Source organism: Choloepus didactylus (genome assembly GCF_015220235.1).
Source record: "Choloepus didactylus isolate mChoDid1 chromosome 25 unlocalized genomic scaffold, mChoDid1.pri SUPER_25_unloc1, whole genome shotgun sequence".
NCBI lineage: Eukaryota > Metazoa > Chordata > Mammalia > Pilosa > Megalonychidae > Choloepus > Choloepus didactylus.
In genome coordinates this window covers 495392-521479 of record NW_023637606.1, presented here as the reverse complement: position 1 = coordinate 521479, position 26088 = coordinate 495392, and the positions used below count along the sequence as shown (strand labels likewise).

At 65.4% G+C, this 26088-nt stretch overlaps 3 protein-coding genes across 10 annotated transcripts; 1 reads left to right on the top strand and 2 right to left on the bottom strand.

Moving 5' to 3' along the window:
• Positions 1-969: 969 nt before the first annotated feature.
• Positions 970-17212, bottom strand: ABCA7 (ATP binding cassette subfamily A member 7). Of its 8 annotated transcripts, none has more exons than XM_037824146.1 (47): positions 17080-17212; positions 16106-16178; positions 15932-16025; positions 15560-15701; positions 15347-15459; positions 15168-15226; positions 14772-14852; positions 14397-14607; positions 14165-14304; positions 13794-13910; positions 13406-13573; positions 13015-13244; positions 12600-12776; positions 12001-12223; positions 11645-11866; positions 11356-11560; positions 10962-11066; positions 10571-10742; positions 10181-10312; positions 9949-10088; positions 9590-9727; positions 9205-9389; positions 9032-9116; positions 8666-8868; positions 8370-8418; positions 8093-8197; positions 7854-8008; positions 7517-7641; positions 7340-7438; positions 6820-7107; positions 6625-6657; positions 6324-6501; positions 6069-6238; positions 5535-5712; positions 5203-5318; positions 4826-4970; positions 4616-4739; positions 4125-4254; positions 3933-4053; positions 3788-3850; positions 3047-3153; positions 2697-2838; positions 2448-2582; positions 2269-2372; positions 1926-2018; positions 1296-1536; positions 970-1188 (listed from the first exon to the last, which is right to left on the bottom strand). In XM_037824146.1, exons 2-47 carry the CDS (start codon positions 16169-16171, stop codon positions 1033-1035), a joined length of 6465 nt encoding a protein of 2154 aa, XP_037680074.1. In that variant the 5' UTR covers positions 16172-16178; positions 17080-17212; the 3' UTR covers positions 970-1032. The 8 variants fall into 8 exon arrangements, with proteins under 8 accessions (XP_037680074.1, XP_037680077.1, XP_037680076.1 ...); XM_037824149.1 differs by having other exon boundaries at positions 2697-2833; XM_037824148.1 differs by having other exon boundaries at positions 8391-8418.
• Positions 16170-18776, top strand: LOC119525198 (translation initiation factor IF-2-like). Its single transcript, XM_037823799.1, has 4 exons — positions 16170-16285; positions 16402-16665; positions 16954-17513; positions 18643-18776. The coding sequence occupies exons 1-4, from the start codon at positions 16170-16172 to the stop codon at positions 18774-18776; spliced, it is 1074 nt and encodes a 357-aa protein (XP_037679727.1).
• On the bottom strand, positions 18128-25088 carry CNN2 (calponin 2). The gene is made up of 7 exons (XM_037824262.1): positions 24942-25088; positions 21498-21619; positions 20901-20967; positions 20666-20803; positions 20002-20118; positions 19760-19906; positions 18128-19202 (listed from the first exon to the last, which is right to left on the bottom strand). Exons 1-7 carry the CDS (start codon positions 25002-25004, stop codon positions 18927-18929), a joined length of 930 nt encoding a protein of 309 aa, XP_037680190.1. The 5' UTR covers positions 25005-25088; the 3' UTR covers positions 18128-18926.
• Positions 25089-26088: the final 1000 nt, after the last annotated feature.

The following is a 26088-nucleotide window of genomic DNA, read 5'->3' as shown; positions in this document are numbered from 1 at the left end:
CCCCCACAGGAAAAGGCTCGGAGGCGGAGGCGCGCGCGGCGCACCCCACCCGGCCTCAGCCTGCCCCTCCGCCCAGTGGGCGCGCGGTGGCGCCGGGCCCCGCCCCGCCCAGGACACGCCCCGACCACGCCCCTCACTCCCGCGGCCCGAGGCAGCCGGGGGCGCCCAGACTGCGGGCACCGACGCGGGCACAGAGACCTTCCCGCTCGCGCCCAGGCACCTGGAGGCTCCGCAGGTGAAGCGGCGGCCGGAGAGCCGCACTCACCCCCCGGCCGCGGCCACAGCCACCGCCCAGAGTCCCGACGCTCCACCCAAGGGCTCCTGGCGCGCGTGCCCACCCCACATCCTCTGGGGCGCGCCTCGGGCGGGTCCGGACAGATGGGGGGCAAGGTCACCTGCCCGGTGAGGCTCTCCAGGCCCGCACCTCCGGGCCGCCGGGGTCCCGAGTCACATGCACCGACCCCGGGATGCGCTGCGCCCGCGCCGCAGACCCAGACGCGCTAACGGGGCTCGGGCAGTGTGTCCGTCCCCACTGCCTGCCTCTCCTCCCACACCCTCCCTCCCAGGCTGGAGCCCTCTTCTCTCCCGGACTCCCAACCCTGATCCCCAAACCCCAACCCACCCACCCCGAAGTCCCCCGCCCACATCACTGGCCTTGGGGAAAAGAGGTGGGTCTCGGGGACACACGGTGCGCGGACCCCAGCGGCAGCCCCCTGGGGGCCCTCCGCCCGCCGCTCACTGTGCAGAAGCCCCTGCTGGGGGTGAGGAGTGGACACCGCCCCCGGGGTGCTCCGTGGAGCGGACATTCCCGAACCCTGACCTCATCCCCACTCCACAGCCCTCGCAGGGACCAGGCCCGCGTGGGCACGCTCAGCCGGGGCAGGGGAACAGGCACTCGTGGACCCCAGCCATGCGCGAGGCAACCCCACTCTGGGCACTACACGCCACACCCCTGCACACCACGCCGGCTCCTCTCCAGCCTCTTCTTTATTTCCCGCGCCCACCCGCCCGTCGGTCCCGCGGGGCGCGGGCTCAGAGCACAGTCTCCGCCACGCCCGAGTCCTCAAGAAAGCGGCTGATGCGTTTGGGGCGCTGTGGGCTGCGCGCGAGTTCCGCCCCGACTCCTGCCTCCGGCGCGCCCTCCGCGGCCTCCTCCTTCCCTTGGTCCTTGGAGAAGTGCAGGAACACCTGGCGGGTGGGATGCCCGGGGCGGGCAGGAGCGAGGGGCTGTCAGTCCGCGGGCACGGCCGCGGGCACGGCCCCCAGCTCCGCAGCCCCGCAGCCCCCGCGCCCACCTCCTCCAGCGTGGTCTGGCTCACGGAGAAGTCCTCCACGCCGTGCGCCGCGCCGTGCGCCGCCAGCTCGCCGAAGACGCGCGCCAGGCTGCAGGGCCCGCCCAGGGGCAGCTGGAAGCGCAGGCGGCCGCCGTGCACCTCGCGCAGCTCGGCCCCCGGGAACGCCGCCGCCACGAAGGCCGCCGCCGGCTCGGGCCGCGCCGCGGGCACCCGCAGGGTCAGCGTGTGGCCGGCCCCGAACCTGGGAGGCGGGACCCGCGCTGATTAGCCGCGCACCCCACACCTGACCCGGCTTGACACCAACCTCACCAATCGTCCCGCCCCTCGCCCGCCCACCTGCCGCCCCCTCTCCAACCTGTTCACCCAACCCTTCTCTTCCCCCACCCAGGAACCCGCTCTCATCCCCGCCGGCCCCGCCTCCACGCGGCCCCCAGACACCAACACATCCCGCCCCCTCCTGGCCCGGCCCCCGCACCCCCCACCCACCTGCGCCCGCCCCTCACCTGGCCAGCCTGGAACCCTCGCTTAGTCACGCCTCTGACCTTGGCTCCTCCCCAGGCTCGCCCGGGCCACGCCCCCTGCCGCCTCGTCGTGCCCCCTCGCCTGCCCCCCAGGTCCAGGCCGGCTCACCTGCCCTTCAGGTACTGCGCGCTGCCCAGGCAGCGGAACCGCCCGTTCACCATGACGGCCAGGCGCGTGCAGAGCGCCTCGCACTCCTCCATGCTGCGGGAGCCGAGCAACAGAGCTGTGGCGGGGCCGGAGCGCCGCGACCCTCACTCGCCCCCCAGGCCCGGCCCACCACCCCCTGCCTCGGACTACCGCCCCCACCCCGGGGCCTGGGTCGCTCTGTTCTAGGGGCCGGGAACCACCTTCGCACCCTGCGGGGCCCCCTGCTCGGCACAGCCCCCCGGTGAGGCCGGGGCTCCAGGCCAGCAGCGGCCTGGCCCACCTGGACCGACAGCCCGGGGCCCACCTGTGCGAGGTGAGCACCACGGAGTGGCCCTCCCGCACCACAGCCAGGAGGCTGTTCCAGAGGAAGCGCCGCGCGCCGGGGTCCATGCCGGTGGTCGGCTCGTCCTGGGAAAGGGGAAGCGCCCGTAAGCCCCGCCCCGGCCCCGGATCAGGCCCCGCCCCGGCCCCGCCCCCACGCACCAGGAAGACAACGGCCGGACCCCCGACCAGCGCCACCGCCGTGGCCAGCTTCCGCTTGTTGCCGCCGCTGTAGGTGCCCGCGGGCCGGTCCGCGTAGCACACGAGCCCCAGGCGTTCCAGGCCCGCTCGCGCCGTCTGCGGGGCGGAGCCAGAGTGAGCACGGGGGCGTGGCCACGGAAAACCCCGGGATCCCGCTGGGACCCAGCCGCCACCCCGGCTCCGGAGGTTCCGCGGGCACCGCGGCCTCACCTGGGCGACCTGGGCCTCCGGGACGCCGCGCAGGCGCGCGAACAGCTCCAGATGCTCGCGGCCGGTGAGCAGCTCGAAGACCGCGTCCGACTGAGGACAGTAGCCCATGCGGCGGTGGGCGGCGGCCGGTTCCCGGGCTACGCTGGCGGTGGGGGAGGAGACGGGGCTCAGGGAACTGGCTTGTCCCTGGTCATGCTGGGGGTGTCGGGGGGGGGGGATGGGCACCTCAAAGCCCGCCCACCCCAGTCACGCTGGGGAGTGGCAAGAAGGCGTCTCGGCCCGTTCCACTCGCGGGAGAGGAAGATAAGAGGTCTCAGGGCCGGCCCAACACCCACCTCCAGCCCCCTCACCTGTGGCCCGCCAGGACGGCCTCACCCCCGCTGGGCAGCACGTCCCCCGTCACCATGCGAAAGGTGGACGTTTTCCCTGCTCCGTTCACACCCAGCAGCCCAAAGCACTGCCAGATGCATACAGAAGGTGCTCAGCAAGGCCCCAGGCCCACAATCCATCCCCTCCAGTTCACCCATGGGCAAATGTGGGCAAGGAGAACCCCCAGCGGCAAAGACTGGCACGTGGGGGTTGGCACACAGTAGGTATCTAATAAAGACCATACATAGCAAGCACTCAATAAATACCTGGGCCTGAGATTTCCGAGTGCGTGTGGGTACCCAGCCAATAAATGTTGGCCATGAGCAAGTGCTTGGTATGGATTTGTATACTGTAGGGGCTTAATAAATGCTCTTTGGTGGTCACTAAAAGTGGTGGCATTTGGTACACCTTTGGTGTGCAGAGTGGGTTTCTTTACGATGGACTCAACAATGCTTTTATGCACACAATTGGTGCTCCAGAGATACTGGCACATAATAGGTACTTAATTAAGGTTTACTGGCACACGGTGGTCACCCAACAGGTGCTCAATAATTTCACTCATCAATAGGGGCTTACCAATGCCTTAATGCATGCAGTTGGGCTCAATAAATGAAAGCATGCAGGAAGTGCTCAATGAGTGTTGGTATACAATGGGTGCCCGATAAAGGGTGATAGGTGTGCGGTCTCTCACTGCCTCTGTACCCACCCCCACCCTGACTCACCTCACCAGGGGCAATCCCAAGGCATATGCGGTCGACGGCCGGCATCCTCTGGCCGCGGTACACCTGGGAAGGGTGCAGGCCCCTGAGGACAGGTGGGTGGGCCTGTGGCAGCCCCCCCACCAGAGTCTCACCCAGCCACACCCACCTTGGTCAGGTCTTTCAGCACCAGAACATCCCCATGGGTGTCTCCTCGGACCACCCGTTCCCGTTCGTGGGCCACGTCCTCATCCTCCTCCCCCAGGGGCAGCAGTGGCCTCAGCTTGGGTCTGAGGACAGAAACAAGTGGGCCCAAGGCCAGCCCCTGGGCTCTGGGCCCTCCCCTTGGTAACCCACTGACCGAGGCAGGAGGCAATTGCGGTGCTGTAGCAGAAGTGTGAAGAGGAGGAAGACAGGCCCCTGTACTGCCATGGCCAAGAGGTTCTTGCCGACCACCTCCCAGCGCAGGGGTGACTGGAACTGACCATCTCCTGTGGGAACAAAAAGGAAGGATTTGGTCCTTGGGGAACCTGGTTACCAGACCTCCCACCCATGCAGGCCACTCTGGATTGATTCTTAAGGAAGAGGGCCAAGAATTGGATGGGATGCTGAACTGAGGTCAAATTGTCACAGACAACAGTAGTTGTTTCACCTTCCTTATTTAGAACTCTAGGCCTCTTGTGATATGACCCAAGATGGAATTAGCTTTCGTGGCTGCCCAGTTGCACCTCTAACTTGGCCCAACCTTGAGTCCAACCATTTGTCCCCACCTTGTACGAATGACTCTTGGGTAACACTTCCAAGGGTTCTGGTCCCCTGCGGCCATGGCCTTGTCAAGCAGGAGGTTCTCACCCAAGCGCTCAAAGACATCAGCCATGGCCTGGTTCCGCACCATATCAATGAGCCCCTGGCCCAGGCAGAAGTGGGGGAAGACAAGGAAGACCCGCTTCAGGATCCGGCTCACCTCCTGCAGTGTCTGCTCAGGGGCAGGAAGAGGGAGGCAGGTCAGGGACCCGGGGTGATGTACTGACCCAGCCCAGGCCCAGCCTCATAGTGCCCCACCTGGTCAGAGAAGAGCTCGAGCACAAAGGTGGCCATGCTGCCATTGATGCCGATAAAGAGGTTGACACAGGTGAGCACCACATAGGCCGTGCTGGGCACGGAGAAGAAGAAGGAGGCTGGGTACATGAGTGGCGTGATTGACCAGCTGAGAGGGCAAGCAGGGCAGACATTCAGACACGGGGCCAAGCAGCTCTGACAGGTACACCGGTCTAGTGGGACTTGGTACAGGATGAGCTTTTAAGGCCACCTAGGTGCCTCATTCAAATAGACTGTACTTGGCATCACCTCAGAGCTCCACGTCCTTTCCCCAGGAGCTGCTATACTAGGCAGGAAGGGAATGGCAGTGAGAACAGGCTCTGAGGGGTGGGGGGTCTCACCCATACAGGAGCAGCAGCAACAGAAGGGCAGGCAAGTTGGCAGGGGCCACGTATGCTCTCTGCTGGAAGGCCAAGAAGATGAGCACCACGATGCACACTGGCACCAAGTAGTTACACTGCATTGGGGATGGCGATGGCAAGTGCCCCCATCAATAAACAGCGGGGAGGGACTGACACCCTCAGCCTCGTGCCCTTCTGTGACCCCCCTGCTTTTGGGGTAAGAAGGCATATGATCTCCCACAATCTGTAAGACCCCACCTGGGCTATCCTAGATAAGCCCCTGCCCAGAAGGGGCTGGAAGGGGCCCCCAACCCTCCAGGCATCCCCCGCACCATGTCCCAGAGAAAATTGCCAAGCCAGTAGAGGGTAGCAGGCAGGCCCCCCACGAGCTGCAGGTGTTTGGCCCGGGTGACACGCTCCTCGATGAGGACAAGTGTGAAGCTGGCTGGGATGAAGGACATAGCGAAGACCACGCAGATGGAGACGAGGACGTCCACAGAGGAGGCCATCCTGGGGGCAGGAGTACATGGGCTGCTCAGAGCAGGGCTATGCATGCCAGGGGTGGGTGAGAGGTCTATGTGGCCAGTCACTGGTGGGGGAGATGGCGCAGGCCACTTCGGGATGTGAGTGGTGGGATGGTTTGGAAGGGAACAACCATAGACGTCTCTGGTAGGATAAAGTTTGGCGGGACAAGGCTTTGTGGGCTGGCTGGAGAGTCCCATTGCCCTGGTCCAGGGAGCAGAAAGAGACAGCTTTTGTTTCCTGTTCACACAGTGAGAGCCCGGGAGAGCATGAACCCAGCTCCCAACACCCAAGACACCAAGAGGGTCCGAGGCAGGGCAGGGCATGCAGGTGGAAGGACTCACAGTGTGGCTTTGGACAGCTGCTCCTTGGTGAGGTTCAGGGGGTGGTTGAGAGTGGTGATGCTGTGGGCATGGCGGGTGGGACCTGGGGGCAGGCGGGTGCGTAGGAGTGCGTTGTTGGCTCGGTTGACAAAGGCCACCATCGCATGCCAGCCTTTGTTGTTGAACCAGATCTGTGGCAGGAGGAGGGCCAAGGGGTCAGTGTGACAGAGTCATACGTGTCCTCCTCCAGCCACTGCCCACCACTCCCAACCCCACCTTGAGGCTGTGCTTAGTGTCCAGTCCAAGTGCCCACTGGGTAAGGTTGTTCAGGACCCGGTCGAGGGCCCCGCCGGGCAGGGGGCTCAGCAGCGCCCGCAGCTCCTCCACTGAGCGGCTCACCTCTCGCCCCGAGGGCAGGCCTGGGTCCCGGCCCCCCAGCGAGAAGCCCCCATACCTGTGGGGCAGTGGGGACAAGGAAGGGGCTGCTGGGGGTCGGGGTGAGTGGGGTGGGGTGGAGAGAGCTGGCAGCAGGACTGGGACCCCGGGAAGGAGCACCCCCAGGTGGGCCTGTGCTCACCTGACCTCATTTACCCACTTCTTTGTCTTCAGGCTGTGGGAGGCAGAGGCAGAGACGGGAGAACAGTGAGATGGGGAGAGGCCGGGAGGAGCCAAGAACCAGACAGTGGACAGGAAAGAGGGGAGGCACGGGGGGGCCAACCTCGAGCCCCTGCCCCAGAGCCTGCCCCCAGCCTGCCCACTGGGAGGGCCTCACCCCTGGTGCACGAGGCGTGGGTAGGTCTTGACCAGGAAGTCGGATAGGTTCCGGCCTGTCAGGTTCTGCACCACATCCCCCGAAACGGTCACTGCCTGGGGCGGTGGGGGGCCACCAGCTGCGGCTGGACAGTAGGGCAGCAGGCGGCGGGCACCAGGTCGGCTGCACTGGCAGGCGGGGGACGGGGACTCCGGGGTCCAGTTGCCACTGGTGAAGACCCTGGCCACGTCCGCGGGAACCTCGGGCACCGAGAACAGGCAGGCGGTGGGCTGCGGGCACTTGGGGGGCCTGCAGCCGGGCAGGGGAGGGGGCATGGCTGTGAACACCCAGATGGGCCCCGCAGGGTTGGGGTGGGACTGGGAGCACACGGGCTTCCAGGGGCTCCTGGCAATGCAGAGACTCCAGGCCCCCAGGCATGCCCGGGGGGTGCTCTGGGCACCCCAAGACCCATGGCCGGTGCCCAGGCGGGAAAGGCCAGGCCAGAGAGGAGCCAGCCAGGTCCCGGCAGGTGGGCCCTCACCTGCCTGAGCTGTTCTGCAGGTGCAGTGTCTCCAGTCCAGCCTCCCCCAGCAGCGCCTCGAGCAGGCGGGCACGTTCAGGGTCCCCTGGGTCATCCTCACTGTGGGGGGTGCAGGGTCAGGGCCGTGCCCACAGCCACCAGTCCTCCCACCACCAGCCCCCTGCCCTTTGCACCCACCTGAAAAAGGACACCTGGGCACCATACATGGCGGGACTGAGCCGCAGAGCCGGGTAGTGCCCAAAGGGTGGCACGATGAGGCTGAACAGCAGTGCCAGGCCCACAAAGAGGGCGGGCAGCACAATCTGGGGGGCAGGCAGGGGCTGTCCACTCCCTTTCCTGCTCCTGCTCTAGAACCACCCATAGCTCCCCAGTGCCCTCAACAAACATGTTTAGAGTGGAACATCCACAAGCAAGGGGTGTCCGAGGGGTCCGGCAAGTGAACGAGCTACTGCGTGCTTGGGCGGCTGGAGATTGGGGCCCCCCCTTCACCCTCGCAGGCACCCGGCCCCCTCACCTGGGCAAACAGGCTGCGGCGGCTGCGGCGGGCAAGCAGAAAACGCTTGCGAAGCAGGGCCTGGAGCTGATGGCGGGTCAGTGCCCAGCCCTGTACCCGGCCAGCAGGGTCCGTCGGCAAGCCCTGCAGGGCCTCTGTTTCCAGGGCCAGCCTGGCTGTGGGGGACAGGAGGTCAGCACTCAGGCCATGGGGGACAGGAAGGGGACTGTGGGGGACTGGGAGGGTGTGGGGGGCCTTACCCGGCTCCCCATTCTCCAGGGCTGGCTCGTTGGGAGGCATCTTGAACTGTGTGCTCTCGTCCGGGGTAACAATACCCCTGAACGGGGGCTGCCCACGGCTACCACCTGCAGCCATTAAGAGTCAGGGTTGGTGTTCAGCAGGGGGTCGGGGTCAGGGGTCACAGAGGGGAGTGAGTTGGGAGGCTGTGGGGCACACCCAGCCAGGGATCAGGATCTGGTTCTACTCTGGATTGGGGCCTGAGATCAGGGGTCAAGGGTCAGGAAGCTGCAACTGTACCCTCAGAATTTCCGTTCATACCACAATCTTCTATGACCTTCAGGAAGATCTGGGGAGACAAGGCAGGGGGCTCAGAGCTGGGGACCAATGTGGGGAACCCGGGGTCACACACTGAGCCCCACGACCTCCCCAAGGAATTTCCAAGCTCCCAAGCTTCTGCACGGGCCAGGCCTCTGCTCTGGAACGATGCCCTTGCCGTTTCTACACGAACTCCTATTCACCCTTCAAAACGCAGCCTCCTCCAGGCAGCCCCCTCTCTTGCAGAACCTGTGCACCTGCCAGCCCCAGTTGCACACCTCCTCGAGGCTGGTGTCCGAGATCCCGTAGCCGGCGAGCCCGAGCCCCGCCAGCTGCTGGTCCAGCTCGCAGAAGAGCTCAGCAAAGCTGCCGTCCAGGGCGCCCGTGTAGGGCAGCACCAGCACCAGCTCGTGTGGCAGCTCCTCGACCAGCTGCGCCCCGGGCACCCAGCGCCGCGTCAACGCCAGCAGCTGGGCTGCGTCTGGGTGGGCAGGGGGCGCGTCAGGGGCTGTGCCCACCAGGGAGCCCCAGCTCTGGTCCCCTCCCACCCCAGTCTCCCGGGGAGGGGCTTGGGGTGGAGGAAAGGTCAGGGGTCACAGTTCAGGCCCTGCCCAGGGTCAGGGGACCCCTTCTGGGTCTCCCACCCTGGCCCTCACCGGCCGTGCTGCCCTGGCTGCCCGGCTCCCATTCCTGCCTGGCGTCCATGCCTGGTTCTGAGTCAGCGGCACGCTGTGGGCAGAGGGCCACCAACTGGCATGACCACCAGGGCTGGCCAGAGCCTCAGGGTCTGGGGTCAAGGGTCAGCTCCAGCCCTCACCTTCCTGCTGGTGACCTGGGGCGGGAGACCCTTGACCAGCGTCAGGTAGTAGCCAGAACCCAGGTGACGGCGCAGGAAGAGCGGGGAGCCACAGCAGCACAAGCGGCCACCTGCCACCATGGCCACGCGATCCCCCAGGAGCTCCGCCTCATCCAGATGGTGGGTGGAGAGGATCAGTGTGCGGCCTGGGCATGGGGACCCAACCCCGGTACCGTCAGGCCAGCAGGTCTTTGCCCAAGCTGCGGCCTCTGCCTGGAACTCCCTGTTCTGCCTGGCAAACTCCTACTCATCCCTCAAAACCCCACCCCCAGCACCTCATCCTCAGAAAACTTCTCTGGACCCTCAGGCAGAATCCAGGGGAAGCTCAGGCCACCCTGCCTCTCACCTGCACGGTATTTGAGCAGCAGCTCCCAAATCCCGCGGCGGGCAGCAGGGTCCACGCCAGCCGTGGGCTCGTCCAGGATAATGACACGCGAGCCGCCCACAAAGGCGATGGCCACTGACAGCTTCCTCTGCATCCCACCTGGGCAGGGATGGGGAGGGGGTCTTAGCGTGACACCCCCAGGCCTGAGCAGGATTCCTTCCCCTTTGAGCCTGCTCTCCTTCTCACCAGCCTGGACCTCAGCACACCACTTCTCCCGGGTTCCCCAGACCTCTCCATCTCCCCTGGCTCCCCACAGCCCAGGGGATAAAGTCCAGTCTCATCTCTCCCGACCCGGGGAAGCCTCCCCAGGGCAGGCTCACCCGACAGGTGACGCGTCTGCGCCCACCGCTTGGGGACAAGCCCCACATCCTGGAGCAGACGGTCCCGCTCGGGGCCCACGGCTGCCGAACTCAGACCCTTCAAACGCCCGTAGAACCAGATGTGCTCTTCCACTGTCAGCCTGCAGCCACGGGCGAGACCCAGAATGGGTGCTGTGGCGACCAGGGTCCCAGAGAACCCCCGGCCCCGACCCCCAGCCCCACCGAGACCCACATGTCGAACAGCACGTTGTACTGGGGGCAGACGCCCAGGTGGGGCCGGATGGCCGCCATCTCCAACCGGACGTCATGGCCCAGAATGAAGGCAGAGCCACTGGTGGGCGGGAAGAGGCCACTCAGGATGGACCTGGGGGTTCAGGGGTCTCAGAGAGCAGCCTGAGGCCCCAGGAGAAAGGGCCCCTGCACTTATAGGGCACCCACTGTATACCTGTCCCAATGGGGTGATACATTCTCACTTTATGAGGCAGGAAACTGAGGCTGAAACACTCCCACCGCGTCCCCACGGTGCACCTGGAGTGAACCAGCCCACGCCCCCTTGCACCTGTCTGACCCCAGGTTGGGGAAGCCCAGCCCCGGGGCAGGAGGGGAGTGGTCGGCAGCTCACAGCGTGGTGGTCTTGCCGGCCCCATTGTGGCCCAGGATGGCGGTGATGTGACCCTGGTAGAGGTCCAGGCTGAGCCCCTGCAGGGCGGGCTGCGGGCTCCCCGGGAAGTGCTTCTCCAGGCCCCGCACGCAGACCCCGGGCGCCAGGCCAGGCGGGGCCTCCTCCACCAGCACTGCAGGGAGACAGGCTCAGCCCTGGGCTGCGGGAGACTCCGGTGCCCGGAGGGGCAGGCCCTGTGAGAGCCCGTCAGGGTCGGGGGGCCGCGGGGTCCGGGGTCTATGGGAAGTAGGGGAGCCCTGGGGTAGCCACGGGCGTCCAGAGGCTGGGACCTGCGGGAAACTGCAGGGGTTCTGGGGGCTCGGGATCCAGGCGTGGAAGGGTCCGGCCTCACCCTCCGGGTCCTGAGGGGCGGGGGCCGGGCCCTTGGGGGGACGGGGCCCACACCAGTAGCTCCTCCGAAAGGGAAAGTTCCAGGCTTCCGGGATCCCGTACTGGCCTGGGGTGGGGGCGGCACTCAGTTAGCCCTTGAGCCCTTCCCCCAGGGTGCACCTGCTTCAGGTCACACACCTGGGTTGGGGCAACTAAATACCCCCATAATCCCCTGCGGTCCTGCCCCGGGCCACCTGCACGCACTTGCCAGGAAGCCAAGCCCCCTCACCTGGGGACCCGACTGCCAGACCCCCAATGCCCTCAGGCCCCGCCTCTGGGCTCAGCCTCTCATGTGCAAGCGCAGCCCCGCCCGAAGCCCCGCCTCCCGGGCCCGGCGCCGGCCCCCTGCCGTCCACCTGGGCACACGGCCTCCAGGTACCAGGTGGCCAGGCCGTAGAGCGCGGCGTCGAGCAGCAGCAGCCCCGCGACCTGGCCCAAGCTGAAGACGTCGTCGGCCGCGGGCCCGGTGCCCAGGTTGTGCCACTGCGCGCCCTCGCCCTGCTCCTCCAGCAGCGCCAGGCTCTCGCAGCCGAAGCCGAAAGCCACGGGCGACAGCAGGCTCTGCGGACCAGGGCGCGCGGGTCAGCGAGCGGGCGGGGCCAGGGGCGACCCCAGCCCCCAGCCCCCGCGCGTCCCGGCCCTCACCGCGGCCACGCGGCCGCCCGCGGGCAGCTGGTCCCGCCAGGCCACACACAGGACGTAGGGCAGGTAGAGCGCGAAGTAGGCGAGGCCCCCACAGGCGGATGCCAGGTTGGCCCGGGAGAAAAAGGTGCTTAGCAAGAAGCTCTGCGCCACGGTGGCCACGGCGAAGGTCGCCAGGAACACGAAGACCACGGCCGGGTGACTGTAGGGGAGGATGTCCCCGAGCTGCGTGGGGCAACAGGCGCTCAGAGTGGCCAGGGGGGCGCGCGCCTCGACGCCAGCGCGACCCCTGCCGGTTGCCCTCTCGGGCGCCCGCGTGCGCACCCATTCCGCAGCCGGGAAGGCCGCGGCGCGCCCACCTTGAGCACCAGCACGAGCAGCGCGGCGCTGAGAAGGAAGGGCCCGAGGCAGCTGAGGGTCCAGCCGAGCCAGAGCACGCCGCGGCCCAGCCCCATGGCGCGCATGGTGTCGCGCAGCCGCGTCTCCTTCTCACGCACCACCGCCTTGACTGTCAGCGCCACCGAGTAGATCCAGGCCAGCGTCAGAAAGAGCGGCAGCGACCGGCTCAGCACGCGCAGGAATCTGGGGGGCACGGGCGGCTGGCGTGGGGGTGGGGCTGGAGACCCTGCGCCCCCCTCCCCACCTGGCACAGCGGCTCGCGTCCTGGTATGCCCAGGCGCAGCCCGCCGTGGAGATTTGTCCCCGGTCCTGGCCTTCGTACCCCTGACTCGGCCTCAGGCTCCCAGCTGCTCTCCCTGCACCCGAATTTCCCAGGCCTGCCGGGACCCCGTATGGGGGGCTTGGGCCCGGGCATCAGGGTTTTTTGAAGTTCCAAGCCCTAAGGTGCTGGGAGCGGTCAGCCACCCCATCACAGGCGCCGGCTCGCGTCCCCGGCAAGGACCCCGGCGTCCCGGGGCCTGGGGGTGCGGAGTGGGTGCGGAGGGTCGCGGGCGCTCACACGTCGTCCACGTAGCAGGGGTAGGGCATCTGCTGCAAGTAGAGACCCGCGCGGGGGGCGTCGCCGCTGAGCACGCGCACGACTGCGCGCTCCAGCAGGTCCTGCAGATACACGAAGCCGCCCCACACGTAGCGCAGGTCGGTCAGGGGGTCGGCGGCAGGGCCGGGGTCCCAAAACCTGCGCGAGGGGAGGGGCGCGCAGCTGCGGTTGGCCGTGGGGAGGGGGGCCCTGGCAAGCCCCAGCTGGGTCGCCAGCCGCACCCACCACCCTCTTGGCTCTGCCCCTGCGCCCAGGGCGCAATTACGCCTCTAGCCCCGCCCATCACCGCTTGGCTCCGCCCACCCCAGTCTATCTTTACCCACAGACTACGTCCCCCGGACCCAGTTGGCAGGGTGCCAGCTGGCCCCGCCCCCACCTGTCCCTGATTTTATTGGTCTTGGTGACATCGTCGATGTCCATGCGGATCTTGACGCGCACGTGGCCAGGGCCGAGGCTCGGGGCCGGGTGCTCGGGGGGGTCCGGGGGGTCCTCGGGCCCCAAGAAGACGAAGCCAGCCCAGAAGCGGCGCTCGGCCAGCAGCTGCAAGGCCCGCGCCCCCAGCGCCGCCTCCGAGGGCGCCGCCTCCAGCTTGTCCAGGGACACGCACTGCGGAGGGCGCGGGTCTGGGTCCTAGGCCGCGGCCTCCCCGCTCACCCCTGCCGCCTCCTCGCTGCGATGAGGCCGGAGCCACCCGCAGGAGAGCACCCCCCACCCCCAGTCCTCTACAAGCCCCGGGACGTCTCCCCCTCTGAGAGCCGGGCCCCCACCTCCATCACGCGGCCCAGCGCGCCCACCAGGCGCCCCACATCGGCGTGGGCCTCCCGCCAGCTGTAGCCGCTGGCGCCGGGGTCCAGGAAGGCGCGAAGGGCCTCTGCCGGGGCCTGACCTGTGGGTCCTGGCTGCCTCGTTCCTTTGTCCTGCATCTGCAGGAGCCGCTGGGGGTGGCATGCAAAACCCGGGGTCAGCGCTGGGCCTTCAAGGCCGTGTCACCCCTCTTCCGTGCCTCCTGTCTGCCCTCCCACCTCTACACCTCTGCCCAGACCCTCCCCAGGCCGGGAAGGCCCTTCCCTGTCCTTTGCCCCAATCCTACAAGAGATGGATCCCCTGTGCCTGGGGAGGGCCAGCCCCCACGCCCTGTCCCCTCCTGGCTCCCACCTGCAGCATGGCCATATTTGCACTGTCGTTCATGAACTTGAAGATCTGGGGTCCCAGTGTCTCCCACACATCCTGGATGTCCTTCAGCAGGGCCAGCTCCTCAAAGGTCTGGTTCACCTGCGGGAGAGGGGGAGAAAAATCCATCCGCGGCCCTCCCCTCCTGCCACCTACCTCCCACCCTGCTCCCAACGTGTCCCTCTGAGTGTCTGTGCAGGCAGTCGCAAACTCCTACGTTGCTTTCAAAACCCTGCTCCCATGACCCTCCTCCAAGAAGCCACTTGGGTCGCTCCCTCTGGCCTGGCCCTGACCCAGTAGAGCTGGGGGGAGCTGGCAGGCTTTGGCTATCTGCCCCCAGCGGGGGTCCCCCGCACCTGGGCCATGACCTGCCGGGTGAAGGGCGTGTCGGGGGCGAACAGGACCTTCCCGTTGACCAGCGGTTTCAGGCGTCTCCAGAGCAGGTGGGACAGCGGGTGGGCGTGCAGGGCTCCCATCAGCCCAGCGCAGGCGGGGCCTGGGGCAGGAGCCCCGTGAGGCTCCACCCCCAACGAGGCCCCGCCCCCACACCTACCGTCCCAGGTGGAGAGAGCGAGGCGGGTCACTCACTCAGGCTGCTGTCCCGCTGGGCCCGCGCAGTCTCCTGCCCCATGAACTCCCTCAGCTCGCTGTCCTCGTACCAGTTGAGGGACGGCGCTCCCGGGCCGTCGGGGCCCCTGGCTCCGCACAGGGCCTCCAACGTTGCCTCTAGGGGGCTGCGTGTCCTCCCCAGTCCCTGCAGCAGTGTCCGCAGCTCGGCCAGGCTGGGCCGCCCCAGGAGCTGGAGGGAGGCCCCCAGAGGGCGCTGGCCATCCTCCCTCAGCCTGGTGGCCCCTCCAAGGTCTGGGCAAGGCGCCTGCCCTGGGCATCCCCAGGCTGCCCTATCGCCCCCCTCTACAGGCAGCCTGCCCTGATTGCCTCTGGGCTGGACTCAAGGCCTCTCACCTCTTGAGCCAGGTCCTGTGCAGCCTCCACAAAGCTGCCCACAGACACCCCGGCTTGGCCCAGTGCAGACTGCACAGAGTCCTGACAAGAAAAACAAGGTGACAGTGACCTCAGTTCAGCTGTTCCTTGGACCTCCATACTTCCACCTTTGACAGACAAGGAAACTGAGGCAGTCACAAACTCCTACGTTACTTTCAAAACCCTGTTCCCATGACCCTCCTCCAAGAAGCCACTTGGGTCGCTCCCTCTGGCCTGGCCTTGACCCACCCAGCAGAGCTGGGGGGAGCCAGCTCGTGTCTGTTGTAGGTGTGTAGAGCTTCCTGGGATATTTGCTAAGGGTGGGTTGTGGGTGTGCTGGCGGCAGGAGTTTTGCCTAACACTCCCCTCCTGCCTCACCCCTTGAATCAGCTTCCGCAGCACCTCAGCGGCCAGGGACGGTCCCTCCTGAGGCCGGGCTATGGGGGAACACACGGGGGCTCGGGTTAGGAAAACCCCAGCCAGACACCCCCCCCAACCCTACAGCGCCCATTTCACAGCCGGGCACGTGGAGGCTCCAAGCTCAGCCCTGCCCTCACCTGTCCTGCGGGCAGCTCTCAGCATGGGCATCAGCTTCCTCAGGCCAGCCAGCACCCTGTGGGCACTGGGTGCCCCCAAGACAGCGCGGGTGTCGGCCAGAAGCCGGGAGACCCTGGGGACAGAGAGAGGGCGGGAGACAAGGGCTCGGTGGGCATTGCCAGCTGTCCCCCCACCCGGCACCCACCGGCCCAAACGTGCTGCCTTCTGCTCACAGGGAGTCGTTGAAGTTGCTCAGGACGCCAGGCCCCTCGCCGGGGGTCGGCTGCGGGAAGCAAGTGTTGTTCAGGGTGCAGACGAGGCCCTGCAGCCAGGCCGCGGTGCCAGCCGATGGCAGGGGCTTGTTGGGGAAGTGGCCTGTGAGCAGACGCCTGTATGGAAGCCTGGCCTACTCCACCCCAGCGCCGGCCATTTGATCACCCATCCCAGTTGCATGCCTCCAGCAATAGACAGCTCACTCCCAGCACGGTTCTCAGGGTGCCCATCCTGTGCCCCGCACCACCCACTAGAGGGTGCCCCTGGAACGGCCTCCACGACCCCCCCCAAACACACGCACACACGCACAGTGCCTGGCCCTGGGGGCTTACATTCATGGTGCTCAAAGGGGGGGTGGGAGTGGCGGACGGCCACCAGGATGAAGAAAAGAAAGAGCGGCCAAAGCAACTCCACGAGGAGCTGGATCTGCGGGTGGAGCAGGCAGCGGGTCGTGGGGGGCTGTGGGGGGCCGTGGGGGCGCCCCGCCCCACCCACCGCCGCCTTACTGGTTGTCTCCGACGATAAGTGAAATTCTTCCAAAGCAGCAGAGTCAGCTGCACCCAGAAGGCCATGGCGGAGCTGGACAGGGCACAGGGCAGGGGTGGGGGTCAGGCCGAGGGCCCCTCTCGGGACCTCATCCCTCCATCCCAAGGCACAGGGTTCCAGAAGGCTCTGCTGAGGGCCAGGCAAACAGCAGGCGATTGATCAAGGGTGTGTGTGTGGGGGGGGAATAGGCCAATGGGAGCCCTGCCCGAAGCCATGCTCCCAGCTGACTGGTTGCCACGGCTGTCTCTCCCGGCAGGGCTCGCCGCGGGGGCCTGGAAGACCCTCCCCCTGACCGTCCGGGGCGGAGCCTCGGCTCTCCTCTCCCGTTGCCCGGCGTCCAGCAGACCCCACCTGGGGTCCCCACCCGGGTCCCGGGACCCCGGCCCCATCTCTCCCGCCCTCCCCCGACCCCGATATTCCGCGCTGATAACCGCAGCGGTTACTGGGATGGACGCTTGACACGCCCGGGTGGAAGTCCCAGGCTGTCACCCCATTCACAGAAAGGGAAACTGAGGCCAAGGCAGGGGCAAGCGGAGGCTCCTGGAGGCAGGAGGCTCTACCTCCCCACTGCGCACCTGGGGAAACTGAGGCCGCCGGGGGGCCATCAGCAAAGGGAGAACTAGAACCCCCGCCCCTTTACAGCACGCGGGATGGAGGCTCTCGGAAGCGGCCTCAGTTTCCCCATTTGTGAATTGGGGGCCAGGGGCCTTAGAGGAGTTCTAAGGGGGTACAAGGGCAGCAGGTGACTGATGCCCAACGTCACCCTTGAGACCTGGGGGTGATTTAAACCGCCCCCCACAACACCCAGGGGAAGCGGGAAAGGGGGGAGCGTGGACTCGGCCAGCACCCCGCGATTCCCGGCGAACCTGCCTCCCAGGCCCCAGCCCCGCATCCTCGTTCCTCGGGTCCGCCCTCCTCTCCGGGACCCTCTCACCGTTCGAGCCCCCCCGGCTTCGCTGCAGCCGCCTTCCCCCCGTCGCTCGGAGACCGGGAGCGCGGCCCCTTTAAGAGGAGCCCTGGGAGGGCGCTGCGGCCCCGCAGACCGCCGCCGCCGCCCTGGGTGTCCGGGCGCCAGAGGCCGCGCTCGGCCACGCCCCCGCCCGCTGCCATTGGCCCGCGGCCCCGCCACTTACGCGCCAGCCCGGCCGGGTCCGCGTCCGCTGGGGGAGGAGGCGGGACCGCGCCGCGCCGGGTTTCTTAAAGGGGCCGCGCGCCTCTTGCTGCATCATCGTCGGGCGGCCGGGCGCCTCCCCACGCCGAAGAGCCGCCTGCAGCACCGCAGCGCCCCCACTTTCCGCGGGGGGCGCAGGTCCCAGCCAGATCGCCCCGCGACCCTGGAGGACTCCACTAGTCACTCCGTAAACGGGGGTTTGATTGGAGTCACGGCTCACTCATGCATTCACTCTACAAACATTCCTTGTCCCTCCAGCAGGCCCGGGGCTGGCCGAGGGGGGAGGGAGCGCCCAACATTCTCAGCTTAGAGTCCTGGATCCTAACGGTCACCCTGAGTTTAATGAAAGCCTCGGGATCATTTCTTGCGAGGCGACGATGAGAGGGGTGTGAACCGTTTTCAAGGCGCTGGCAAGGGTGAGAAGTGTGGGGCGGGCTCCAGAGGGCTTTTAGGATGCATAAGAGTTTGCCAGGGAGGGAACTCCCGACTAGTAAACACACAGGCAGGACAGAGGCGCTGGGGGCTTGAAGGTGGAGTGCTGGGTGCAGCAGGGGTGGGGGTGGTGGTGGGGCCGGGGGTCCCACTTCTCCTCTGAACATTGGGAGAGGGGAGGCAGCCGGCCTCGCCCCCACCAGCATCATTCATTCACCCAGACTCACCGTGTGGTCTGGGATTCAGCTTCCCCTCGGCTGCCATGACACCCGATGTGGATATGCCCCCTTCCCTTCCCCAGACCCCCAGAAGGCATCAGAGCCAGAGACCACCCCCACCCCAGGCCCCGTGTTTGCCTCCAACTCTCCGGGCTGCCTTCTTTTGCTAAAACAGAGGTTTTTATTGAGTTTGGTCCACAGTATTTCACATTATCTCACAGACCCCGGACTCCCGGGTGGGGGCTCTGGGGTGGGGGTCCCTGTGCAGCACTTGGCAGGGGACAAGGCAGGGGGACAGGGTAGTCCAACAGTTTAGGGCAGGTGGGGGCAAGCAGGGGGGCTGTCTGACTTTTTCTCAGTACCCAGAACTCCCTCCAGGTTCTGGCTGGGCCTTGGTTTCCCCCGGGCTCCTGGGAGGGGTCAGGGTGGGGGTCTGAGGGTCCTAGAAAACTCAATATCTGGATTGTGGCCCGGCCCAGCATCCCCCACCCACCATCCCTGTCCCAGTCACCCAGAAAAAAAAAAAAAAAGTTATTTTTCTTTCTTTGAGAACTGCCTGAAGTTTCTGCGGGTACAGAAACCACAAACTGATCAGCAGAGAAAAGGGAAGACAGAAGAAGCAACCGGAAACTGTTTGGGGCTGGTTCCCCTCCCCTCCCCTCCCCTCTTCTCCCAGGTTGCTTTCTCTCCAACACAGATCGGGCCCGGAAATTTGCTTCCTGGATGGGCAAGCTCCAGCAGAGACCCCCACCCCACACGGATACAGACACAGCCTTCCCCCCACCCAGCCTGGCAGCTCAGAACTGCTAAGAAACCAGGCGAAGGTGGAGAAAACAGCCCCTGCCTGCTCCCCACCAGCCCCACCTGCAGCCCACAAACACGAAGAAAAACAAGATGAAAACACAAAAAAACGCCAAAACCCAGATAGGGTGATGATGTGGGGAGACCCACGATGGGGGCTCAGTAGCCTGCCTCCTCCTGGCAGTAGGGGGGATACTCGGGGGCCTCTCCGGGGTCTGGGCAGTCGCCGGCACCCTCGGGAGCCCCGTCGGCCGCGGGGCCTTGCGGGCAGTACTTGGGGTCATATATCTGCCGGCCCAGGCCGAACACCTGGCCGCTCTGGTTGGCGCCCTGCGTGTAGCCCATCTGCAGGGACATGGAGGAGTTATCGCACTTGTCGGTGCCCAGCTTGGTGTCGTAGATGTGCCGCCGGGTCCCCGGCGCCGTCATGCCCACCTGGAGAGGAAGGAGGGGACATCAGGGCGGGACGGAAGGGGGCACCCTCCACTCCCACCAGCCTCTCCTAGCGGGGAACGCTGGGGCCTCAGGACGGGAGCTGCCCTCAAATTCCTGCTCTGTTTCCCACTTCCGAGCACCCCCTGCTGCTCTGCTTGGGAATCTCCAGGGACCCTCCCACGCCTTGCTCAGACGTGCTGGGTGCCCCTTTCCCCCTGGCTCAACCCTTGGGAACCGGGAGGTCTGGGCTGAGCTCTCCTTGCCAGCCAGGGAGCTCCCTGGGCCCTGAGAGCTTGAAACCACATTGTAGTGATATGTCCAACAACACAAGAAGAAATGAGCACTGAGGGATCTAGGCCCTTTGGGCCATCCTTTCAGGGAGACTGAGGCACAGAGAGGGGTAGTAACTTACCCCAGGACACACAGCACTGGGGGGAGAGTGGAAGTGGAGCCAGAGAGGTGGCAGGAAGCCCAGGCTGTGTTCCCGGTGGGGGGCACGGCCGGAGCAGGGTGGGAGGAGCAGGGGGTGGGGGTCCCGGGGCAGGAGGGAGGCCCACCTGGCTGGCACACTTGTTGGTGCCCATCTGCAGGCTGATGGTAGAGTGATCCATGGGCGGCAGGATGTGGTTCTTGGGGTCATAGAGGTGCCGTCTGGTGCCGTAGGCCGTCATGCCCGACTGGCTGGCGCACTTGTTGGTGCCCATCTGCGGGGAGGGGGGCGTGAGGGCTCAGGCGGCCCCCACCCGGGCCTCCAGACCCCGCCGCGGGGCCCGGGGACTGGGGGGCACCCGGTGCCCACCTGCAGCCCGATGACGCACTGGCCGGCTTTCATGGTGGCGTCGTCGAAGTTCCGCTCCTGCTTCTCCGAATACTTGACACCGATGTCCATGCCGCTCTGCAGCCCCTTCGTCTTGGCCTGGGGGGGCCCAGCATGTGTCACTCCTCTGGGGTCACCCCAGGGATGGGGCTGCGAGGGCCCCAGCCTTCCCTGCTCCTGGCCTCCAGCCGCCCGTCTCTCTCTCATTCCCAGTCTGTCCATCGTCAAACCCCACCACCTCCTCCCCACCTCAGCTCCGGGGGCTTCTGGAAACACCACTCAGAGCACGACCACCCAAGCCCTGCTCCAATGCTGCGAGCTGCTGCCCACGCTGTTCCATGTGCCTGAAACACTGTTCCAACCCGCCCACCTGGCCAGTGTCACTTCCTCCGAGAAGCCTGCCCTGACCACGTCGGACTAATTCCTGCTTCTCCAAGGTGCTTCTCCCAAATTATAACATGTAAAAATAAAAACAAAAAGGACTGGTTCCCAGTTTGCCTCCCCCATCGGGGGGGTCCCTGCCTCCTCCATCAGACTGTCTCACTCGCCATGGACTCCAAAGGGCTGGGGCCCCGTGGGCATCGTGGGTCCATGACAACCTCGCCATGTGACGCTGGGCAGCTCGCCGCCCGTCTCTGGGCCTCACCTTCCCCGCCAGGGCGAGCAGAGACACCTGCACCTGCGTCATGTTCCCACTCTCAAACAGGTCGTTGGCCTCAAACAGGTCCACGGGGTTCATGCCGTAGCTCACCAGGGCCTTGATGAAGTGGGACAGGTTCTCCAGCTGGGAGGAGGAGGAGAGGGGCGGTGAGGGGACCCCGGCCTGCCCACCTGTCGGGGGACCCCTGCCCCAGCCCCCGTCCACCCCACCAGTCCCTCACCTGGTGCCAGTTCTGGTTGGAGCGGTTGATTTTGGGAACTGAGCCTGGTTGCAGCTTGTTCATGAGTCTGGGGGGATATGTTAGGCAGGAGGAGAGAGGGGCCACTGTCAGCAGTGGTGGCGAGGGACAAGGATGCCAATCTCGGCCGAGTGTGTGCTTTCCTGCACAACCTCCTGCCTCCCTCTGGGCCTCAGTTTTCCCTCTTGTGAAGTCATCTCTCACCCACCAAACAAGCAAAGCCACCAACAGGTGACGACAACCAATGTTGGGGATACCATTTGGAACTGCTGATTTTTGGAAGTTAATTTGGGGGTTTCCATTAAAACCGGGGGACATTTGAACTACAGTTGAGTATGACACAAACTGGAAAGGCTTCCAGACACTTCAGAAACTCTCCCATGAAAGGGAGGAGGGCAATAAGGATCCTCAGTGTCAGCAATCCTAGACAAAGCAATAAGGCAAGAAAAACAAAGAAGGAGAAAGACCCAAAACTCATGACATGAAAAGCAAGCAAGCTTCCAAACGGTGTGTGGCGCACGATCTCGTGGGTGTAGAATAATTAGGTGCCATGCTGCATCAGCGAGTGTCCACACTCACGTGCATAAGATGACTCCATCCTTCAGGCCTTTCTGGAAATCGGGGCCAATGGAGAGTCCCGTGAGCCCCTCGATCCAGCTGCGGAGCTCCGCCTCCTTCTGAGGGTCATATTTGGACAGGAGCTGGGGGAAGAGGGCACAGGGCTGAGTTGCGGTGAGGACAGACCCAGGAGAAACCCCTTGAAGACCCTGACCAGTGGGGATGGGCTCCAAGGAAGAAGAGACAGAGGGTCCTGGAAGTCCCCATATCCCTGAGCAGACCCTTCCTTTTTCCCATCAGCTCAGACACCCCAGCCTTTGCTCACTTGCTCAGATAAATTATCCCATGGCACAGACTCGCCCATGTCGCTCACTGATAAACATCTATAATCTATTTCCAGTGGCCCCAACCCCCCCTGCAGCCATCTTTCTCCCCCTGCACTAGACACACTGACCCTTCTGTTGATTTTTAACTGCAGCAAAATACACAGAACATCTACCGCTTTAACCGTTTTAAAGAGAATAATACAGTGGCATTTAGTACATTGACCATGTCAAGCAACCACCACCTCTAGTTCCAGGTCATTTTCATTGCCCCAGAACGGAGATCCCTTATCCACTAGCCACCAACCCCCACCCCCTGCCCCAGCCCCCGGCAAACACAAATCTGCTTCCTGTCCCTGTGGATTTGCCTGTTCTGGGAACTCCATATAAATGGAATCCGACACTATTAGTCCTTTGGTGCATGGCTCATTTCATTTAACATGATGTCTTCGAGTTTCATCCCGGTTGTGGCACGGATCAGAACTTCCCTCCTTTACATGGCTGCATAATATTCCCCTGTGGGTGGAGAGCGTTGTTTCTCCATCCCTGTCGGTGGACACTTGGGCTGCCTCCACCTTTATGTTCTCACACATACGCCTGCAGTGAATGTGGTGGACAAGCATCTGCTTGAGTTCCCATTTGCAATTCTTTGGGGCATGAACCAGGGAAGGGAATTGCTGGGTCAGGCGGCAATTCTGTGCTTGGCTTATTGAAGAGCCCCTAAACCATCCTCTGCTTCTCAAACTCTCTGTGCCAGCTCCTGCCTCAGTGTCTGTGCAGACGCTTGCATGGCTGCATCCTGCCCTTCGAGGCCACCGCCTCCGAGAAGCCCTCCCTGACTGCTCCAGCCCCATACACCCTCCCTCTCCAACCCTCCTTTGTTCTCCTTCCTCACTTTCCTCTCCCCCTCTCCTTGCTGGGATGCATCACCCCTGCGGGCTCTGCTGTCCTGCTCCGTGCTGCTCCTGGGAGCCTGGGTGCTGCGATGGATGAGCCCAGGTCCCCACAAGGGACACCCACTGCCCCCGAGCACACACAGGCCTCTGTCCCCATCGCACCTCCGAGCGCAGAAGCAGAGAAAGCCGGAATGTGCCCAGGTGGAAAGAGGACCAGATGGCTGGGGTCAGTGGATTCGGGGCTCCCCGACCCCCTCTTTGGGGCTCCTTTGCTCACAGTTTCCCCCCTGGGGTCCTTTTCCTGCCTCTCCTGTCCCAGCCCTCAGGGGACACGATGGGCCCGAGCTGCCCTCTGCTGTCCCAGTTTCTCCTCCCTCGTCCCTGGATAGCCGTGGACAGGCCTCTGCACCCCGAGCCCCAGTTTCCCCATCCCTGGAACAGCCTCAGGGTCCCCTGCTTCCCGGTTCCAGCATTCAAACCCCAGGGACGGGTGTGGGATCCGGGAGATGGAGGTGGGGAGGTGGCCTGAGAACCCGATCCGCCCGGCCCGCCCCCTGGGGCCTGATCCCCGGGTTCCCACGGCCCTGGGGAGCAGCCCCGCCCCCAACGCAGGAATGAGGGGGGCGTGGGGTTCACCCCCGAGAGCGGGCAGACGCCTGGCCCGCCCCGCCCGCAGCGCCCACCCGGCCCCACCAGCCCCTCGGCACATTCCTGGGTCACCGCAACCCGCCAGGAATGCGGCCGCCGCTGCCCGGCTAAATCGGGACCAGCTGTTCCCAGCAGTCCAAACCCCCGCCTGGGCTGCAGGCTGGGATGCACTGGCATCGTCCCAGCTCTGCGGTCGGGGGGTAAACCGAGGCACGGGAGCCAGGACAAAGGGGTCTCGGGGTCCCCTCCTCGTATGCAGCTGGTGAAGTGGACAGGGCCGGCGTGGACGCCACGGAGGCCGGTTCCCAACTTGCGGGCAGCCCCCAGCAGCCCCCGGGTGGCCATGCAGGCTGGGAGGCACCTGGCCCTGCAGCTGCTCCAGCCTCTGACCTCACGGCCCTCCTGGGCCAGGTGTCACCTGCCGGTGACTCAGGAAGCGCAGAGCCCGCTGGGGGCGTGGCGACCCCACCCACCCACTTCCTTCTGTGCCCAGCAAGGGTGGTTTAAAGGGCCTCCACGAGGACCGGGGACGCCGGGCCCAGCCCCGGGTTCGAATCCCGGCTCTGCCACTTGCACTTGAGCAACCTCCCTGAGCCCCTGGGGTGCCCCAGGCGGGGTGGGCAGCACGGCCCGCTCACAGCCCTGCCAGGCAGTGCCCACCAAGCGTTCAGTGCCAAAGAGTGCTTCGGGGGGTACTGGAGCCCCTGGCTCGGCCCCCCAAACCTCAGAATTTTCACTGACATCTGCCCTCGTGTCAGCGGACCTGGGGTGTGGGGTGGGGGCCCGGGCCCAGTGCAGGCGGGCAGGGCGGTGCCCGCTGCGTGCCCGGGCAGGCCAGCCACAGCCGGGCTACGTTCCCAGATGCTGGGGGTGGGAGGTGGGGTCTCCGGGCTCTGGGATCGCCGCCCCCTTCTCCCCTTCCCTGGGGTCGTGGAGCCATGCTGTGTGACCCTCCAGGAGCGGCTGCCCCTCTCTGAGCCAGAACTATGGGTGGTTTCTTCAAAAGCGGCTCCCCTTAGCCCACCCTGGGCTTCCAGTTTACCCAAACCCACATACTTTAGGGTCACGGCTCACCCTGACCCTTCCTAACCCTTTAAATGCGTCAGATGAGGACAAAGAGGACGTGGAAGGGACGGCTTAGGTGGCCCAGCAGCTCCAACTTCCCCCTCGGTGCCCCCCCAGGTGTAAGGGGAGCCGGGAAATTCCTGTGGGGGGGCCACCCCTTCTCAAGATGCCTGGCCCCACCCTCTCCCCGAGCTGAAGTGTCCCCAAAAGCAGAAGTGTGGCCAGGGGCCGCAGAGGGGGGGGCTGTGGGCCCCCAGGTTCTCGGACATTCCAGGCTTGCAGGATGGAGAGTGGGTGGGGGCTTCAGGCCGGGAAGTGGGTTTTCCGGGAGCAGAGCTGGGGGAGGGGGCCTAAATGTTGGGGAGGGGGGAGGGTTACTCTGCCCCCCAGATCCTTCACCTCACTGCTCCCCCATTTTTTGGGGACCCACCCTGAGCGCCCCCAGACAAGCCAGATGAGAGGCCTTCAGCCCTCCCAGATGTTGGGGTCCCGGTGTCAGAGCCCACCCCGCCCCGACGGCGCCCCTCACTCACCCGGTTCTTGACCTCGGCCGAGAGCCCGTACGAGGGGCCCTTGTTGAACTGCGTGGAGCTCATGGCCGGCGTTGGGGGCAGGCGGGACGCGCGGACGCGACGGGACGGACAGACGGCCGGGCCGGGGACGCGGGGCCCGGCGAGCCACGCCCCCCGCCGCCGATTGGCCGGGAGTGCAAATGCCCTTATAAGGCCGGGCAGCGCCGAATTCCCGCGGCCGCAGACTTCCGGAGCCCCCGGGCGAGCGCCCCCAGCTCCCGAGCCCGGGCGGGGCCGGACTCCCGACGAGCCCACGGGAAATTGAGGCACGGAGGGACAGGGGCTCTGGACTGCCTAGACTTGGTCTCTCCCTGCTGGGAGCCCCTAAGGCGCCTCTCTCACCCTTTCCGGGTCTCAGTTTTCCCTTCTGCAGGATGGCGGGAGAAGGGCTGAGAAGCCAGGTCTCTTGGGGGCACCAACAAGGCCCCTTTCTGCCACTTGGATGTGTCTCCCAGGACTCTCATAGCTACTGGATGACCAAAGGATCCAGGGAAGGCTCCTCAGAGGAGAGGGTCATTAGAGCCAGGGTTTTGATGGATGAGTAGGAGTACGCCAGGGGTCCAAGAAGGCTGCATGTAAGAGGGGACATAGGAGATGGGGTTTTGAAGCATGAGTAGGAGTTTGACATATTTGACAAGTGGCTGGTTGGGGTCTGTGGGGTCTCAGAGATGGATCACCCCGTCCCTTCCCTGGGGGGTGCTCCTCCCAGGCACCCCACTCCCTGGATGTCTGCTTCCTCTCCCTCTGCATGTGATCCTCCCATCCCATCCAGCTGAAGGCTCCTTTCTTCCGGGTTCAAGCCCTGGCTGGGTGGTCATTGCCAAGTCCTTTCTCCTCTTCCTCATCTGTGAAATGGGCACCATTGGGGGCAGGGTTGACAACGAGACAGCAGGACTCCGAGTGTGGGATCGGTTGCAGTTTGTTGGGGTGTGGGGGGTTCGGGTGGGCACCGGGGTCAGCTGGCCCCAGGATGCTGTGGGGGTTATCTGCAGAAAGGGGGCCCGTGCCAGTCCCCCAAGAGCCAGCTCCAAACTGCCATCCGCCATGGCTGCAGGTGCCACCCTCATGGGTGTCCTGGTCCTGCTCCAGACCCCGGAGTCTGTCAGTG